General features: G+C 43.8%; 1 protein-coding gene across 1 annotated transcript in view; it reads left to right on the forward strand.

Moving 5' to 3' along the window:
* Positions 1–14318, forward strand: part of VWA3A (von Willebrand factor A domain containing 3A) — a 43820-nt gene extending 29502 nt beyond the window's left edge. Inside the window, exons 20-30 of the mRNA XM_033166489.1 lie at positions 67–225; positions 677–767; positions 1459–1572; positions 3182–3279; positions 4013–4165; positions 5035–5143; positions 6575–6719; positions 10642–10786; positions 11164–11315; positions 11970–12096; positions 14108–14318. Coding sequence (XP_033022380.1) covers positions 67–225; positions 677–767; positions 1459–1572; positions 3182–3279; positions 4013–4165; positions 5035–5143; positions 6575–6719; positions 10642–10786; positions 11164–11315; positions 11970–12096; positions 14108–14209 — 1395 coding nt within the window. The 3' untranslated portion in view covers positions 14210–14318. The remainder of the gene's footprint in view (positions 1–66; positions 226–676; positions 768–1458; positions 1573–3181; positions 3280–4012; positions 4166–5034; positions 5144–6574; positions 6720–10641; positions 10787–11163; positions 11316–11969; positions 12097–14107) is intronic.
* The last annotated feature ends 4076 nt before the right edge of the window (positions 14319–18394 follow it).

The following is an 18394-nucleotide window of genomic DNA, read 5'->3' on the forward strand; positions in this document are numbered from 1 at the left end:
CCCCCACCCAATTGCATTCGCTTCCCAGGGAAAGGCTAAACCTTTCCTATCCCTTCTGTTTTTCAGTGTGCCTTACTAGTGGAAACCTTAAGGCAACGTTCAGGAAATCATTTGGCTAATCAGTTGATGCCTGAAGGAGACCTAACAATGCTAGAAACACAGAAGAAGAGTAGACCACAGAGGCTGCCATTTCCAAAGCCAACTGCCCTCACTCTTGCCAGAATGGTATGACACTGTTTGGTATTTTAAGATGGAAACTGCCTTCATCAGTGCCACCAACCATGTCCCTAGGTGTTGGCTTCTATGATTCTACAATACAGGGACAAAAGCTGAAAATGCCTGTTTGGGGGGGGGGGGGTTGCTGCTCTGTGATAGGGTTGAGTGCAGATCATACAGGTCTATACAGGGCCAGGCAGGTAGCCTGTTCCCAAGATGCTCAGGGCCAAGTAAGCAACAAGACCTTGAAAATGACCTGGTAGCTGGCTGGCAATCAGAGCAGTTATCTCAGCACAGGTGTGACCTGTGAGTCCAGGCGCTCCACTCAGCAACCTGGCTGCATAATTGTTGCCATTGTGGTATCCCCAAAGCGGTTTTGAAAATAAGAGCCACGTCGCATGCTGGTAGGTAGGGGCAAAGTGGCAGAAGTTTTTCTCAGATGTTGACTGTACCTTTTTAGAACTCCAGAGACCAGCCCGATGGGGCCAGAAATAGCACAATGAAAGCTCTCCTATGGCGTCCACCAAGTGCCAAAGCGGAAATTCCTCCAGGTGTGTGCAAATTAAGCTCATGGATTTGAATTGCTGTTGCTTGCATGGTTACAAATAGATGTATTTGTTGCCACAAGTTTTGTTTACTACCAGCTTGATGAAATAGCAAAGCCTGCTGAGTAAGGCTGCATGAAGTGGGTGAGGCATCTGGAGAAGAATTGGCTCCTGATAAAGTATGGTTTGCATCCAGTGCTAGTCCAACTCAGAGTGGTACCATTCAAGTTAATGGGCATGACTAACTTAGGTTCATTAATTTCAATGGATCTACTCTGATTAGAACTGAGTTGGGTAAACCCAGGATGTAGGCATGCCCAGACTTCTTCTGTCACAAGGAACTGCAGCTGCAGACTCTCCTGGTTGCTAGATCCGTACCTGCAGTCTTGAATAATCTCTCAATTTTTTAATAAGAGGCTTCTTCCTTTCTGGGTGTCTGATGCGTCTGATGGATGGTTCAGCATGCTAATGATACCCAGGACCAGTGCCTGCATGCAGTGCTGGGCTTCAGTGCCAAATCATGAGCTTCTCCATAGTTTGCTAACACTGTAGCTTGGGGGACCCCCTCTCCATAGCCCCATGATTTAAACCCTGCCAGAGATGATGATGATGATGATGATAAATAAATATTCTGATAGGCATTGCATTCTTAGGTTCAATAGAATAATAATAATAATTTTTTGCCTTTGTGTTGCAGTACCTTCAAAGGAAATTTATCTGACAAGTGGAAAAAAGAAACACAACTTAAAGTCAAAGAAGCGTCCAGAGGTTTCTCTCTCGTTATTTTATGCCGACAAAGGAAAAAAAGTAGGTGGGTGTCCCCAGGGTGTGCGGTCTTTTTCTTACTAAATCAGCAGAGTTTTAAAACTTTGATAATGAGGAGTTTCACTCCAGATTTTCTCCTTTTCTCTGTTGCATAACCATCAGAGTTTTAAAACTTTGTTAATGAGGAGTTTCACTGCAGATTCTATCCTTTTCTCTGACTTGTTCCAATAGAGATTGAGTGTGTTAGAGGGGAGGCATTTCAGGTGTTGGAGGAGTGAGAAGAGGGGTTAGTGTTTTAGAAGCATTTGTTGGGTTATGTCTTCAGCGCCACACTAGGTCCTGTTTACAGTCTACACATACGTTGCTTTTTGACGCCACTTAAAGTGCTATGCCGTTAATTCAAATGAGATTTATCGCTGAGCCCTATTTGCAAGTGGTGGAATGGCAGCAGAGGGGAGAATTTCAGCTATTATTCAGGGAGGGAGGTGGACAAAACTGTGGGAGGGGGGAGAGGTGGCAAACAGCTCTTCCTGGTGACCGTTGCCACCCCTAAAAGTAATCTGAAATAACGTTACAGGATGACTAAAAGGGAATTTTGGTGGTGGTGGTGATTCTCAGATGACTTGAAGGAAAGGCAGCTATCAGTCCCATTGAGATGGGCTCTCCTTGTTCTACTCTCGTGAAACTAGGGGTGGAGCCTATCAGTGATTTCAACACCCATTTTTGAGTCTGCAGCTTTTCACCTAGGAATGTTTGGCTCACCTGTAGTGAATCCTCTAGCAGAGCCAAATTGGGATGATGGAAGACATCGTCTTCCATTCCATCCTGTATTTGCCACATGCAGTACTGTTTCCATTCCCCTGCAATTTGTCTTCCGCCAAAACCTAGATTATTCCTCTCGCTCTCTGATGTGGTGAAGTTAAGCCATTTATGCAATTAATTGTGTAAATTGCACAAGTCATTACGTTATTCCACCCCATTCATTTCAGTGCAGGGGATGCAATCAATGACATATTGTTTGCGGACTGAAAGCAACAGCAAACGCCAGTTGTGTTAGTTGGATTGATTTCTGTTCCAGACATGGGACTGTTGAATGTACAGTTTAAGGTTCATTACTGTTCCACAGAAATGTGTATCTCTTTAAAAGAAAGAAGGAAATTAACTGACCTAGTTTTCCAGCTGTGGGACAGTGCAGCAGGTGATGTTGAGTTTGTCTTGATTCGGGGCGTGTTAGCAATCGGGTACGGTATATAAGGAGGTCTGCGTACCTCTCTCAGTGCCCTAGGTGGTGGGTCACTGGATGGGTCATGTTTCTGTAATGTTCTTTCTGTTATTTTTCCTTTTATTAAATCCACTCCTAGTTATGCTTTACAGTCTCCTCAGCCTTTTGTTGTGCAGTTGCTCAGCTTAAATACGCCAACAGGGACATGGGGGAAGGTTGTTGCCTTCATGCTTAAGCGCTTTAAAGAAGCATCTGGCTGGCCATTTGGGGATGCGGGACGCTGGATGCATCCTTGGTCTGATCTGGTAGGGCTTTTCTATTAGGTAGGAAGTAGATAATGCAAGTTATATATGCCTCCACCATATGCCGTATTTTTTAGGCGTGAAGCACATTTTTGCCCAGAGTGGAACACTGCATCTTCTTTTTTCCCTAGGCACAGTTTATAAAAAATATTCAAACACAAAAAATGTGAGGAAGCAGATTCCTGTTCCTGTTTTGCCATTTGAAGAAGAGATATGCTCCAGTAAAGCGGTATGATTCATAATTTCCAAAGAGATAGCTCTGTTGGGCCTTAAAATGCCACTAGATTCTTTATTGATTTTACCGCCTTGATATGAATTGCTGTGGAAGCATTGGGTGTTTTTCATTTTATTCATTCGCTCATTTTGTATCCTGCCCTTCTCCCCAAAGAAGCCTAGGGCGGCAATATGTCTTTGACCGATATACAACCTAAACATATCTGTCAGGGAACTGGCCCCAGCTCAGCGCAGGGTGGTGGAGGGGCTCTCGAGATACAGAGAGCCTCAGCAACACCTGACCAGCAGCGCCTTGCCGTCCAGCGGGAGCAGCAGCGAGGCCTCAAGTGGGGAAGCGGAGGCAGCTCAGGGAACTGACGGTCAGGGCTCTGGGAGTGTCAGAGAGACCTCACACCCTCCTGGCACAGAGGGAGGCACGCCAGTTCCGTCTCCCCAATTGCACAAAGGGGTCAGAAGGAAAGCGGGAAGAAAGGGGTTCCGGATCCCGAGACTGTTATGTTGGGGTAAGAACCGGAAGGGGGCATTCCCGGATTCTGCTGATGGATGAGACAGACATGAACTTTTGAGCTCTGCACTGTAAATAGTTTGCGTAATAAAACTACTTAAAAAGAAGCAACGGAGTCAGCTGGTCACTCATGAGCAACTAACTGAGAACCTTACAATATCATTTTTTGTTTGATAAATGAGATGGTTGAGCATAGTTATTATTTTGTCCTCCTCTCAAAAAGTGGCTGAGCAGATTCAGTATAAAGAAATTGAAGTTAGACTTGCCCAGCCTTGTTTTTGGACCTGAGTGCGTGCATCAGAAGGAAATGGTGGCATCTTTGCACAAGCAAGTCTCAGCAAAATACTGTGACATCTTCCCGAGTGTAGAGATTCATGTAAGTCCTATGGCTTTTCCTCCTATTGTAGTACAAAAAATGGTCTTATTTCTGCCAGTTACCTAGACTTCTGCTTTGATGACAACATCTTTCAATGTGGTTTCCTGTGCTCCCAGTCAAATTTGCATTGGCCTTTTTGAAATCATAGAATAAGCTACTGTTGTGTATAAAAATATTTTTTTTCATGAAATACCTGCGCCATCTTCTGTCTGGCTCCAAGATGTGGCTGAATTTTTCAACAAACGGGAGACCCCATTGTGACCCTGGCAAAGCTATTGAAAGGAAATGGGAGTAAGAACTTGGATGTCAGACCCTGCAAAATGTCCCTGTTTTCCAGGGACGTCCCTGATTTAGAGAAGCTGTCCCGGTTTCTGATTTGATCCCATAATGTCCCACTTTTCCTTAAGATGTCCCTATTTTCATCGGAGAAATGTTGGAGGGTATGGGATGTAGAAGGAGCCAATATGCAAGATTTGGGACCTATTTCTCTTGGCCATGGGACCAAACAAAGGTATTTTTTATCCCTATGCACTTAAAAGAAGAGTTATTAATTAATATTCCTGTGTATAACTTGGCTCTCAAATGAATTATTTTCAAGATGGCACAGTGAACAATTGAAAATAGATTTTTCACCCAATCTGTTACACGTTAAGAACGTGGCCAGGCCTATGACCCTCAACTCCACCACCACCAGCCACCCTCCCTCAAGTTTGCCTGCACCCTCTCCCCAAATACACCCAGGTATTTATGTAATGTGATCACCCAGTCTAGGAACTTCTACCCTGTCTAACCTATAAATATCTGACATGACCTTAATTTAACATTACACCTGCACTTCTGTAGTGACAAAATGCAAACTGTGTTTTTAGGGTATTGTCAAACACCTGCAGATTCAGCCCAAGGACCTGGAAGTGTATATTGAGCAGATGGAGAGAGTGTTGCGGTGCTATGTTCGGAGAGTCCAGTGGCTTCTGTCAGGTGTGTACTACCTCTAAGAATGGGAAGTCGCTGAGGTGTTGATAATATTTGTTTATTGCCCTAGGATACAAAGCTAAATCATGCAGCCTTGGGAGGGAAGTTTCCTTTCACTAGATGATGGATTGAGACTGAGAGAGAATTAAGTGGACCAAGATAATCCAAGGTGTTTGTGATTAAGCAAGATTTTGAACTCAGTGTTTTCCTGCTCAAAGTCAGAGCTCTACTCAGTGTACTAAATTTGTTCTCCGTCTCACCCACAAATTGCCTTCTACAGTTTTCTCCAGTAATTCTTCATGTGTAAAGAAGATAATAGATATGTTGACAAAATTGGATGGGTATATATTACGTCCCCAGCCAACCTTGATTCACTCCAGGAGGCAGCACTGCCTCTCAGGCTGGATCTACATTGATCTTATAAACGTTAGAAAATATAATGTTCTATAATGTTTAATGGCAGTTTCTCTTTGCTGCGGGCTCGGTGCTCTGCAGCGCTCTCTGGTTTCACATTTTAATAACACATTTTTAACGTTATAAACGTTGAGTGTTGATCCGCCCTAAGTTTCCTTTTCTGTAATCTCAGGGTTGTCTGTTGTAGAATTCAGCAGGGAGGAGGATGGGAGCAAAACTAGAATTAGTTGCCTCTGCCTGTCATTGACTGGGGCTCCCCTGACTGTTGATCTCCTTGGCCCACTAGCCCTAAAGGAGACATCTCTGCTCTAAACCTAATGGAGAGGCGGCTTTGTCTTGTGGTGGCAGCAGCAGCTCTTGCAGCCAGACCCCTAGAGCCATACTGGAAGAGGTGTTCATGGGAAGCAGAGTGTGACCAAAAGGCAAGGCCAACGTTGCCCCCTTTTTAAGACAATGGAACAGGGACATTGCATGAGAGCAGCTAACATTTTGCCATTGCAATAGTTTTGAGACAGGAATTACAAAGGAGAAGTGATACTCTTTGCATGTCAGCTTCCAACATTTGAATAGCCCATAACTCACATCAAGTTTATTATTATTTAATATTATCACTGTCATTTTAAAAAAAAAACTGTGAGTGAGAAATGAAGACCTGAAAATGGTAACCAGTGCAAGGCCACTTGAGTTTAATTACTGAGCTGAGAGACAAGCTAGATGTGGTGGTGACTAGGGATGGGATTCATTGTCTTGTAGCTGTTCAGTTCCATCTACCCCCACATCATTTGTGCGCAACTCAGTTGAGTTTTGTGTTTTGTAAAATGCATGTCAGCTCAGCCCATAATGGCCTTCAGTTCCCCTGACTGTGTTACAAAAACTATGGGTGTTGCAGAGTGAAAGGAACCTTACAAATTGGGACAGAAGCAGTGGCATTATAACCACGAAAACAAATGCAATAACACCCCCCCATCTGAATGTGCAGCCTACCTGCTCACCATTTTATTTCTTTTTTAAAAATAATAATAGGTAGTCGTCGATTGTTTGGTGTCGTTTTGGAAGCGAAGGTTTGCATCCTGGTTGATACATCTGGTTCCATGGACCGTTCCTTGCAGGAGGTCACAAAAGAGCTCACCTCCCTTATCTGGGAACAGCTGAGGAAGAATAATGTGAAGTAAGGAAGGTGCAGAGGTGGCCTTAAGACACTTGGATAGAGATGAGGGAGAAACCCAAGTCAGTTCAGATTTAATGGCGAACTTATCGAATTTGCACTTTCTGAAACAAATTTGAAAACCAAAACACAGCCACGCTTATAAATTCACACATATCCAAATTTTGCAATGCAATTCTCCATCCATTGTTTACCAAAATACATATATTAGGGGGAAATGTGCGCAAAAATGAATATATTTGTGAAAATAGCATGCATTATAGTAGGAGCCAACTGGAGCCAACTGCTGCTTCCCAGGTAAACTACACCCTCTATTGTGTGGGCTGGGTAGTCCCTCCCCTTACCTGGCCAATCCCTTAGCAACGCCTCCCCCAGGTGGGATTGGACAGTTAACTGGGGTAGGCGGAGACCCCAGGTATCCCTTCTGGGGGAGGGCGCAGCCAGCTGAACTTCCAGGTGTCGCCCAGGAATTCAGGGGGCTGTGCGCGACCACGCAAACGTCGCCCCCCATTTGATGTGGGGAGCAGTCATTGTGAAAATAGTATGCATTATACCGGTAGTAGGAGAAATTGCTTACAAAAATATGTGCATTAATCAAGACTATATACAAAAAAATGTGTTTATAAGTTGAAATTTGCACTAAAATGCTGAAGAATTTTCATGAGGATTTTTTGATTATTATTTTTAAGAATTCGCAAATTGCTGTGGAAATGTGGAAAACTGAATTTAAGATTAGAAAAATGGAGTCATTGAGAGGACCCTGCTTTGGGATATCAACTTGCTTTCCCATCAAAGTAGCCCTCTTAAGGATATTCAAATGCTCTCATGTGCCTTTCTTCAAGTGTTGCTTCTCAGAAAGGATTAAATGTTGATTTAGTTACATGTAGTGACTGGCTTGTGTTTTGGTCCTTTTAAGATGTTCTCAAGAGATGTCTCCAAAAGTGCCTCCAGACGAGTTTATTGTAGGAATTGGTTTTGCTCATGCACATGATTTTTTGAGGTGTCCACATGGCTTATTTTACATTTAATCCAGATTTCCCCTTACCGCAAAATATCCGATGAGTAAAACTAATCTATTGTACACCTGCAGTCACTGCTGGTGTAGAAACTCACTGGCACTTTTTTGGTTGAGCTATTTGTCCAAAATGGTGATGTTTTGGTAGGTGACTCCCTAATGCCACGCCAGGTTTGATAAAAAGCATTCCCAAACCAGTTGATATTTCAGAAATCTTGTAATCAGTGTATACTATGCACAATATAAAAACATCCATGGAAACAAAAGTGCAACCTAAAACCAATAAACCTGTGTAAAATCATATTAAAGTGTTTAAAACAGAGGGACACATAAAACAGGGTCCAATCTAGGAGTCAGGGAAAGCCTCAGCAAACGTGTGAGTATTTACAAGATGTCAGAAGCTACTTCGCACATGGTAGAGGGAGGGTGGTTGTCCTATGGTATTCTGTAGGGTGCGATGCCACAAGTACAGTCTACTCCTCATCTAAGCGCAGACGTGGGGGACCTTTGGACTTCCAGATGTTGCTGAACTATTGGCCATGCTTGCTGGGGCTAATGGGACTTGGCAAGTCTACAGGGCCAAAGATTCCCCACACTTGCCTAAACACAACCTAACATTTTGTTTCCGGCAGCCCAAATGATACAACCACGCCTGTTTCCACCAGCTACAGCATGATGGCATGTTTCAATTTCAGTAACTCTGTTAGGAGGGGTTGTTATCTCCAGTTCTCCACCCAGAACGTGTGGGAGATTCCCATCAGAGATTATAATTTCACGGCATAAATAATCCTGTCTTTTTCTTTTCTGTTTTTAATCAGTGCAGGCACCTTGCTCAATATCCTTTTAACATTCTTGTGCAAGCCTTAGTGAAGTAAGCATCATTGCTGGAGTCAGGCACCCCCACCCCCCAGGACCAATGCCAGTGATTGCATAGTACACGTAGCTTAAGTCAAATCAGGCCATGACTTTATTGATTACAGATGAAAAGGTTTGGCAAGGGTTGCCACCTTGAGGAGTGCTATGGCCCTAACCCCCACCTGGGCTTCTGGACAGAAGCAGCTTCTCCTGGATCCCTTTAAAGAGATACACCTGCAGGCTACAACCTCCCCTCCACCAAAGACTTACCCAATGCCTTAACCACCAAAGTTGTAACAATTGCTATGACGTAGGTGAAAGCAAAGGGCAGAGCCAATATGTCCCCATGGCAAATTCCTACCAGGCCCTGAATACAGTGACCAGCAGTTAACCATAGCAAGGTCAAGCACCACACACATTAGCCACCACACAAAGGGCAGAGGAAGATCCTGCAACAAACTGGACAAAGAAGTGTAATAATAATAATAATAATAATAATAATAATAATAATAATAATATTTATTATTTGTACCCCGCCCATCTGGCTGGATTTCCCCAGCCACTCTGGGCGGCTTCCAACAGAAACCAAATACAACAATATCAAACATTAAAAACTTCCCTAAAAAGGGCTGCCTTCAGGTTTTTTCTGAATGTCAGGTAGTTGTTTATTTCCCTGACCTGTGATGGGAGGGCGTTCCACAGGGCGGGCGCCACTACCGAGAAGGCCCTCTGCCTGGTTCCCTGTAGTTTTGCTTCTCGCAGTGAGGGAACAGACAGAAGGCCCTCGGCGCTGGATCTCAGTGTCCGGGCTGAATGATGGGGGTGGAGACGCTCCTTCAGGTATACAGGACCGAGGCCGTTTAGGGCTTTAAAGGTCAGCACCAACACTTTGAATTGTGCTCGGAAACGTACTGGGAGCCAATGCAGATCTCTCAGGACCGGTGTTATGTGGTCTCGGCGGCCACTCCCAGTCACCAGTCTAGCTGCCGCATTTTGGATTAATTGCAGTTTCCGGGTCACCTTCAAAGGCAGCCCCACATAGAGCGCATTGCAGTAGTCCAAGCGGGAGATAACCAGAGCATGCACCACTTTGGTGAGACAGTCCGCGGGCAGGTAGGGTCTCAGCCTGCGTACCAGGTGGAGCTGGTAGACAGCTGCCCTGGATACAGAATTAACCTGCGCTTCCATGGACAGCTGTGAGTCCAAAATGACTCCCAGGCTGCGCACCTGGTCCTTCAGGGGCACAGTTACCCCATTCAGGACCAGGGAATCCTCCACACCTGCCCTCCTCCTGTCCCCCAAGAACAGTACTTCTGTCTTGTCAGGATTCAACCTCAATCTGTTAGCCGCCATCCATCCTCCAACCGCCTCCAGGCACTCACACAGGACCTTCACGGCCTTCACTGGTTCTGATTTGAAAGAGAGGTAGAGCTGGGTATCATCCGCATACTGATGAACACCCAGCCCAAACCCCCTGATGATCTCTCCCAGCGGCTTCATATAGATATTAAAAAGCATGGGGGAGAGGACAGAACCCTGAGGCACCCCACAAGTGAGAGCCCAGGGGTCTGAACACTCATCCCCCACCACCACTTTCTGAACACGGCCCAGGAGGAAGGAGCGGAACCACTGTATAACAGTGCCTCCAGCTCCCAACCCCTCTAGCCGGTCTAGAAGGATGTTATGGTGTACTAGGCCTCTGGTGCTTCTCCTGTGTAGGATGAAAAGGAGAGAGAGAGAGAGCTGGGTGTCATCAGCCATGTTTAATGATAACCTCTGTCTTTATATCCAGACCAAACTCAGTGGTTTTATTTTTAGCAGAAAATTAGCTACAACCTCAGGAACGCCTGCCTCGGCATTAGGCAACCAGCTTAGATAATACAAAGAGGCAGACTTCATGGCAAAAAGCTTGTGGGTGGAGCTAAATGTTTTCTTTTGCCCAACAGATTTTGCATCCCAGTTGAATGTTGAAAGCTGGGCTTTTCTCAGCTCCGTAGTTGATATGGCAGCCTTAGCTGGCTTAATGTTTTGACAGACACACCTCTTTCTCATCAGGTTCAGTCTCATCAGCTTTGCCGAAGATGTTGACGTTTGGCAGGAGTGCCTTGTGGAGGCCACAAATGAAGCATGCCATGACGCTGTGCAGTGGCTGTCAACATTTCACGCTCATGGGAACACATCCATTCTCAAGGCTTTACGGGTTTGTTAAGCAGGGCAGAGCATTCTGTGTGCACCAGGGTCCTTGTAGCAGAGAGTGGGTGTCTCCCTACTGAAGACCTCTAGCTGGCATGCAGCTATTACTGTGGCTCCATCTCTGTTCTGCTGGAAGTTTCCACCTCCTAGAAAATTCCAAATGCGAGTCCACCATTTTGTTTGTGACTTGTTGAGCTTGGAGGAAGGACAGTGACTAAGCCATTCGAAGAGTTAGGTTTAGCATTGTGCAAACAAAGCTGCAAAGCATAGACAGCTAGAAAGAGCCAATTATTCCCCGTGATTGCCTGTGGGGTGAACTATCTTTTACCATAGTGTGCTTCTGCATAGCCTGATTATATAGGTTATGCCATTCTGCTCTTTCAGAGAGCTTTCAGCCTTCCGGACGTTCAGGCTTTGTACGTTCTGACTGATGGAAAACCAGACACCAGCTGCAGTTTGGTCCTGAAAGAAATTGAAATTCTTTTGAAGAAACGAGCAATTATAATCCACACTATTTCGTTTAATTGCTCAGACAGGTATGTTTTGCTTTGCTGGGGGAAAAGTTGGCTTTCTAATCTTATTTTTGGTTGACATGGGGGAAAACATGGATGAAATTGGCAATTGAACCTAGTGTTCTCCATTTCCACGAGGTCTTCCACTCCCACTTAAAACTTCATGATCCCTAAGGTTAGGGCTGGAGCTGCACTGGTTTCCAAAGTTTCCTCAAATTGTATCATCCATGCACAGGCTTTGGGAAAATTCAAGGTTCACAGAACTAGCAAAAAGAGAGAGGCATACCTTGACGGGGTTGGGGAGAAACCCAGACAGTCTGAACATGCTCAGAATGCTCACTAACAGTGAGAGATGGGTGAATAGAAAACCAGAGGAGTCCAATATTATTTTAATAAAGTGCATTCATTTAAATGTTTAACAACTTGTTTTATGCTTACTAAACAAAAACCTAGAACGGACCTCACTCTTAATGGTCCCAGGGACTTGGTGTGATCTGAAACCAGAAGTTACAAGCAAATGTGAATTATTTCTCTGGGCAGGGCTGATGCAACATAGCAGTGATGTCACCCACATTGAAATGACTTTCTTAGAAGAGATGTGATGATAACACCCAAACCTATTTGAAAGATAGTGCAAAGAGCTCTCTCCCCCCCCCCCGTCCCCTTTGCCTTCCACAGAGGAGCTAATGACTTTCTTAAGAAACTGGCCTTCCAGACGGGTGGGCGCTACCATCGGTGCCATGGGGATGTGGACGGACAGATGGCAGCACATCGGCTACTATCAGAAGGCTTTAAGGACGAGGATGTATGTTGAGTTGATGTAGCATCTCATGCTGTACCTTATTTTGCACTCCGGATCCCGGCACATGGGATCCCATGTACAGTGGTGCCTCGCAAGACGAAATTAATTCGTTCCGTGAGTCGTTTCGTATTGTGAAAAATTCGTCTTGCGAAGCACGGTTTCCCATAGGAATGCATTGAAATTTAATTCCCATAGGAATGCATTGAAATTTTCGTCTTGCGAAGCACGCCCATAGAAAAATTCGTCTTGCGAGTCACCTAAAAAAATCGCAAAACCCTTTCGTCTAGCGAGTTTTTAGTTGTGAGAGGCATTCGTCTTGCGAGGTACCACTGTAGTACCATGAAAGTCTGTCTGGTCCTTTGAGCTGCTAAGGCAAGCATGGGAATCTTGATATGTACCCATATCCATCAACAAATAACAGGTTTTTCCTCCCGGAAAGTGCCTTTTGGCCCGTTCATAAGCACAAGCAGCCACGTGGGTGGGTCATATCTCATTCTGCTTTTTTGAGCAGTTTCACATGGCAAGTCATTTGTAGGAGGAGAGGCCTCCCTTCTGGCTTTGCCAACCACAAACAACTTGACATAAGAATATGACTTGTTTCTTTGGGGCTTCCTCCGCCCTCACTGATGTCCTCTTCATTCTCCAGGGAGGGTCTTCTTGTGAGTGACGACGACTCAACAGCTTTCCCCCTCCATTTCTGGGTCTGAATGATTTATTTCCCGGCACCGCACATGTACACAGTTGTGTGCGATTCGCTCACACTTAAGTGGGGAAGATGTGTGGTTTGTCTCTACCACAAGTAATCCAAACCTAACCTTTATAGACTCCTATAAATGACTCCAAGTCACTCCAAATCATTTATAGTCAACTTTTAAAAATATTTTGAATCACAGGTTCTCATCTCTCTAATGCCAATGCATATTTTATTGATGTGTTTAAGTACTGTAAGCTTAGCCATTTCAGATTGACCCCATATTTTCTTAATCAACTCTGTTTTACTAGTTTTTTTTAATTACCCTTCCATAATATAGCAAATATGTTTCTTGCATTTGTAATTACATATAAAACTGCCTTGTGTTTATCCAGGGTAATAACCATTTTTACTGAATCCAGTAAATTTTACAATGCTTTGGGTTTAAGGTTTAACTGGAAAAGTGTCCTTAATGAACTTTATCACCAGACTACAAAAAACATTTTGCTTTCTTATTTTTCCATCACCATACATGAGCAAAGTCTCCCCTTTTCTCCTGACAAATTCATTATTACTTTCTCCTATATTATATATTTTATGAATTCTCTACGCTGCCATATGCCCCCTTAAAGCAGTTTTCCCTGGTTGCAATGGAAAAACAAGATAAATACTGTAAATATCATAAACATTCCCATAACCCTTCAGGAACAGTCATTTCTCTATCTCTATTCTGCTTAACCTTTTTATTTTAAGAAAAAGACCAGTCTGCTCCCCCCTCCTGGTGCGTCATCATTGCGGGACAGCAGAGACTTCACTGGGCCCCCCGACATGGGAACTGGAACTGCTGTGCCCTTCCTGATGGGTGGTGGGGGCAGCAAGCCTATCAGGAACCGGATCCTAGCCTGCATCCTGCAGGCTGGGAACTTGGGCTGTGTCAGGGGGCGGAGCCGACAGATAGGCTTTCCTCGGGATAGGCTTTCCTCGGATCCGCCCCTTGCCCATTTAAGCAACCCGCACCTTGGGCACGACCTGTTTGTATGCTTCCTGTACACATAGATGAACCAATTTAAGAGGACAAGGCAAGCACAGGGCATATCTGCAGATAGACACACGTATCAATTCTCTAATTTTCTGGTTCATAGTTGTGCCTATGAAAAGTGAGATGAGATTAGAGCCAGTCAGATCTGTCCAGTTTGGTTTCTCTCACTTCCTCATTTTTCTGCTCTTCGGTTCTCTACATTTCTACATCATTTTGTAAAAAACTTTTCTTTACAGATAACTTTCCATCCATCCAAAGTCATGAATTCTTACTTCTTTTTTCAGGATCCAGCTTTCCCCTTGTTTGAAGGAGATGATTTAAAGAAACTTGTTGATGAAATTGCAAGAGCTAGGAGCTATTTAACACAGGCCAAGTTCTTTAAGTGAGTGGCTATCTGTTGGCTTTCGGTAATGGCAAATTTTCCTAAAACATGACTCTTTGTTACAATGGCCACTAATTCCCTGCTGATCAAGGAATTCATGCATTACATGGATAAAGTGGATAGAGAAAAGTTTTCCTCCCTCTCTCTCATAATTCTGGAATTTGTGGGCATTCAATGAAGCTGAAATGTTGGGAGACTCAGGACAGACAAAAGAATGTACTTCTTCACAACCTTGGAACCTGGGCTCCCCGTTTTTAGTTTAATTCTTCCTGTTCTAATTTTTTAAAATGTATTCATATTTCAGTGTACTTTTTATGTTCACCATTTGCTTCAACATTTTATATTTTGATATTTATATCAAATATAAATCTTGTTAATTAAAAGAAATTCATTGTCTCCTATTTCTTTTATTAGGTCACTATTAGAAAAAAGGAATGTAAACCAGAAGGACCGCTGCCCCTGAAAGAGTTGCCTTCAGGTATAATACTTTTTAAAAATCTTCTGAAATCACAGAATTGTACAGTTGGAAGGGACCACAAGGGTCATCTAGTCAAACCCCTTGCAATGCAGGAATCTTTTGCCCAACGTGGGGCTTGAACCCATGACCCTGAGATTCATGCTCTACCAACTGATGAAATATCTACTGTATATGTGTTTTCCAAATGACATTGCTAAGTGTACTCAGGCTTTGCATTAGCAACAATGGCAACCTTACCACAGGTGTGCTCAAGGGCTGTGCCAAAGGTGCTTAGGCACCCGCTAAAGTTTCAAGAAAGTGGTTATCAAGGAACGCAGAGAGACGGAGATGCAGGCAGAATAAAAAGGCTGGAACTGAGGTACAGCTTCTGACTGGATCTGTCTCGGGTGGGGGGTGATTGTCTCCAGCAATTGCAGTAAGGGAGAAAGAAGGACTCCTTCTCCCTCCTCCTCCTCCTCAGACAGAAGCCTTTTTCTGTATCTATCTCTTGTCTCATCGCTCTGTCTCTGTCCAAGCTCCACTTTCCATCTTTTGTGGAAAGAAATCTGTGAGAGTGGGGGGCTGCTTTTGCAGATTGCAAGCAAGGAGGAAGAGGAGCCACACCGCCCTCTGCCCTCCAAATCTGCTTGACACGATCTTTTTCTTAGCAGGAAAAATCTTCTGTTTTGACTTCTTGACTACTCTTGTTGTGGTTGTTTTGTTAGCATTTCGTCTACTTACCTCTCCCCTGAGCTTATTGGTTTGTCTAGTCATTTGCGCTCCTTCCTTCTTCCTTCTCTGAAACAAATGAATAAAGGGGCTGTGCACACCTATGGGCCATACCATTAGACAGAGTAAGATGGCTGCCTGGTGTTTTTCTTAAAAAAGCAGGTTTCCTAACTGCACAAATTCCCTATCAGACACCCAACACTAAGAAAATGCCGAATTAACTCAAAGGATGCTTTGCTCCTTTGCTTAGGTCCTGTATCAGGGGGCCATTTCCCCATACGAGTAATTACTTCTTCTGGGCTTAAGGAGCTTAGTATATAACCATTAATATAGGCAAAACCTCACTCAGATTTTAGTTGTTTTTTGCACCGGGGTCTTAGGCAGAAAGTTTGCTCCCATCACCTGACCAGCTTTTATTAAGGGATGCTGTCTTTTCATCATTGTTTTAACAGGACATGGAGACAGCAAAGGAGGACTTAATGGAACATTATCGGCTCCATATCTGGGATGGCAAATGTGTCTTCATGAATCCACACATCCTTCAACGAAAACGAGTGCACCTTTCAGGCAGCTGGTTTTTCATTCTGATTTGTTTGCTTTTCCTCAAACATTTGTGCCATCCAAAACTGGGGGGGGGCAGCATAAGTGACTCCAAAATCCAGCAGACACGTGCCTGATTGATCCCCCAGTTTGATGTAGAAAAATACAATTAGACACTTGAGTGTGATCAGACAGCATCTGAAGGAGAGTTGCACTGTGTTCCCCAGTTGCTTGTTTCAGCAGCAGCTTGCCCAGAGGTCTGTAAAGAATTGAGTGCATTGCAAAAGCTTTGGGCTGATCTCAGGAGCCTTTCAAATAAATGCAGTTCAAACGCTTGCTGCAAACCAGCACTGTCTCTCATAAAGAAGGACGAAACATTGTAGTCTGGGTGCCATATCAAATGGAGATTCTCTTAGCCAAGGAGCAAAATGGAATCACAGAACCCATGATTGCTGACACAGGTGCATCATGTGGTTTTAAAACTGAGCTGAATTTTCAGTCATGTGAAATTGGCACTAGAAATGGGACCAAGGCAATGTGACATATGCTGATGGGAACCAGCTGTACTGTTTGCTAACTGCCATGTGAAAAATGGCTTGCCTTCTTCATATGGGGCGTCCCCCACTCCCCTTCTTTCTCCCTTTATTTCTCTCTCCAAGGAAAGATTAGGAAGTTTTTGCCATTCATCTTTTTAAAAGAATACTACCTCTAGTCCTTGGTAAGATGAACCCAGCTAGTTTGTGATTTTGATTAAGTGCTCTGCATTAACAGAAGCCAACATTCTTTCGATACCTTGTAAAGCTATGGGTGGGCTCCAATGTTGGCCGGCATAGTCCCATTAAAATCAATTCAGTTATATAAGTCCACTGATTTGTGTGGGGCTTTTCTGAGTGTGACTTGGTTGGATATCATCTCCTGTTTCTGGTTAAACATATATTTTACCCACATTAGCGTTTTGCAAAGGAGAGGAACAAAATCTTCATAGTGTCATGAACAAACTGGAGTCTCCAAACTCAATAAACCATTGTGTTTTTTTTACTGTTGAATGTCTCAGTTGGTCATCCGATTAGGGAAAGGGTTGTGGTTAAAATGACAGCCAAGAATGCATGTCGTGAGGTTTTCTTTGTATTAATTTGCATAATGGTAATAATAAATAAATAAATATCTACTCTATATTTTGGGGAACAGTTTGTCTATTTGTTCTCTATGCATCTCAACACTTATTAAGAGATCATTGTCAAATTTGGCACAAGGATTCCTGAGGTGGGAGTGGCAAGTTTTGTCAATGTTGGGGTGCTGGCTGCCATTTTGAAGCAAGCTGGCAGTTTGAAACGTGACTTTGTCATGGCTTCACCTGGTACTTGGCGTGACAGATGCAAACTATGCCAATGTCAAACTTTTGTTTAGCATATTTATTTATCTTCCTATATACATAAAAATGTAAGGTTGTCGTCATGCTAACTCCAGTGTGAAAACAATGTCAGGTGGGTGAGTGAGCAGCTTAGGTGGTAGGCATCCCCAGGAGAACTTTTTAACGGCAAACCGCTCTGTGAAGTGGCTCTTTCCTTCATTAAACACTTCACAGGCATGCAGCAACAAAACAACCTGACAGATAGCAATCCAGCCTATTTTTTTATATAAATATAGTTTTAGAATTTTGCCACCTGACAGAAGGGTTCCTTTTTCACTCATTTTCACTATTGCCACCCTGGTTCGGTTACGGTAAGGGTGTTGTCTGCTTATGTCCCAGCTCTTTTGCTTCCACAGATGAGGAATCTGATTATCACCCACACTTTCTGAATAGACAAGGCACACAAGCATCTGGGTTACTACCCAAATAAGTTTATCCTGGCTGAAACCATAGATCATGATCTGAAAACAAGATGTTGGGAGTACGATAAACCTTTCTTCTCCATGTGGCTTCTTATAACCATTGTAATCTCTGTTCCTTGTTTTTTCAAAGCATCTTCAGTACAGTGGCACCTCGGGTTACAGACGCTTCAGGTTACAGACACTTCAGGTTGCAGACTCCACTAACCCAGAAATAGTACCTCGGGTTAAGAACTTTGCTTCAGGATGAGAACAGAAATCGTGTGGCGGCAGCGGGAGGCCCCATTAGCTAAAGTGGTACCTCAGGTTAAGAACAGTTTCAGGTTAAGAACAGACCTCCAGAACGAATTAAGTTCTTAACCTGAGGTACCACTGTACTGTTGAATCTGCTGTGAACCTGCAACCAAGGAGCTGAAATAGTCTCTTTCCCATTAATAAATTTTAATGTGACTCTAGATCCAAAATAGGCAGGAAGTGTAGTCCTGGGACAACAGAATACGAGGACAAAATGGACTCAGTAATTGTGGATTTTAGAACCCCAAGTGTAAATTTATTAGCAGAAAAGGCTGTGGGAAAGTGCTTGCTGTGACCTAGACTAGCAGCAGGGAGGCAGCAGAGTCTCTGAATTGGGAA

Source organism: Lacerta agilis, chromosome 13 (assembly GCF_009819535.1).
Source record: "Lacerta agilis isolate rLacAgi1 chromosome 13, rLacAgi1.pri, whole genome shotgun sequence".
In the NCBI taxonomy this organism is placed as follows: domain Eukaryota; kingdom Metazoa; phylum Chordata; class Lepidosauria; order Squamata; family Lacertidae; genus Lacerta; species Lacerta agilis.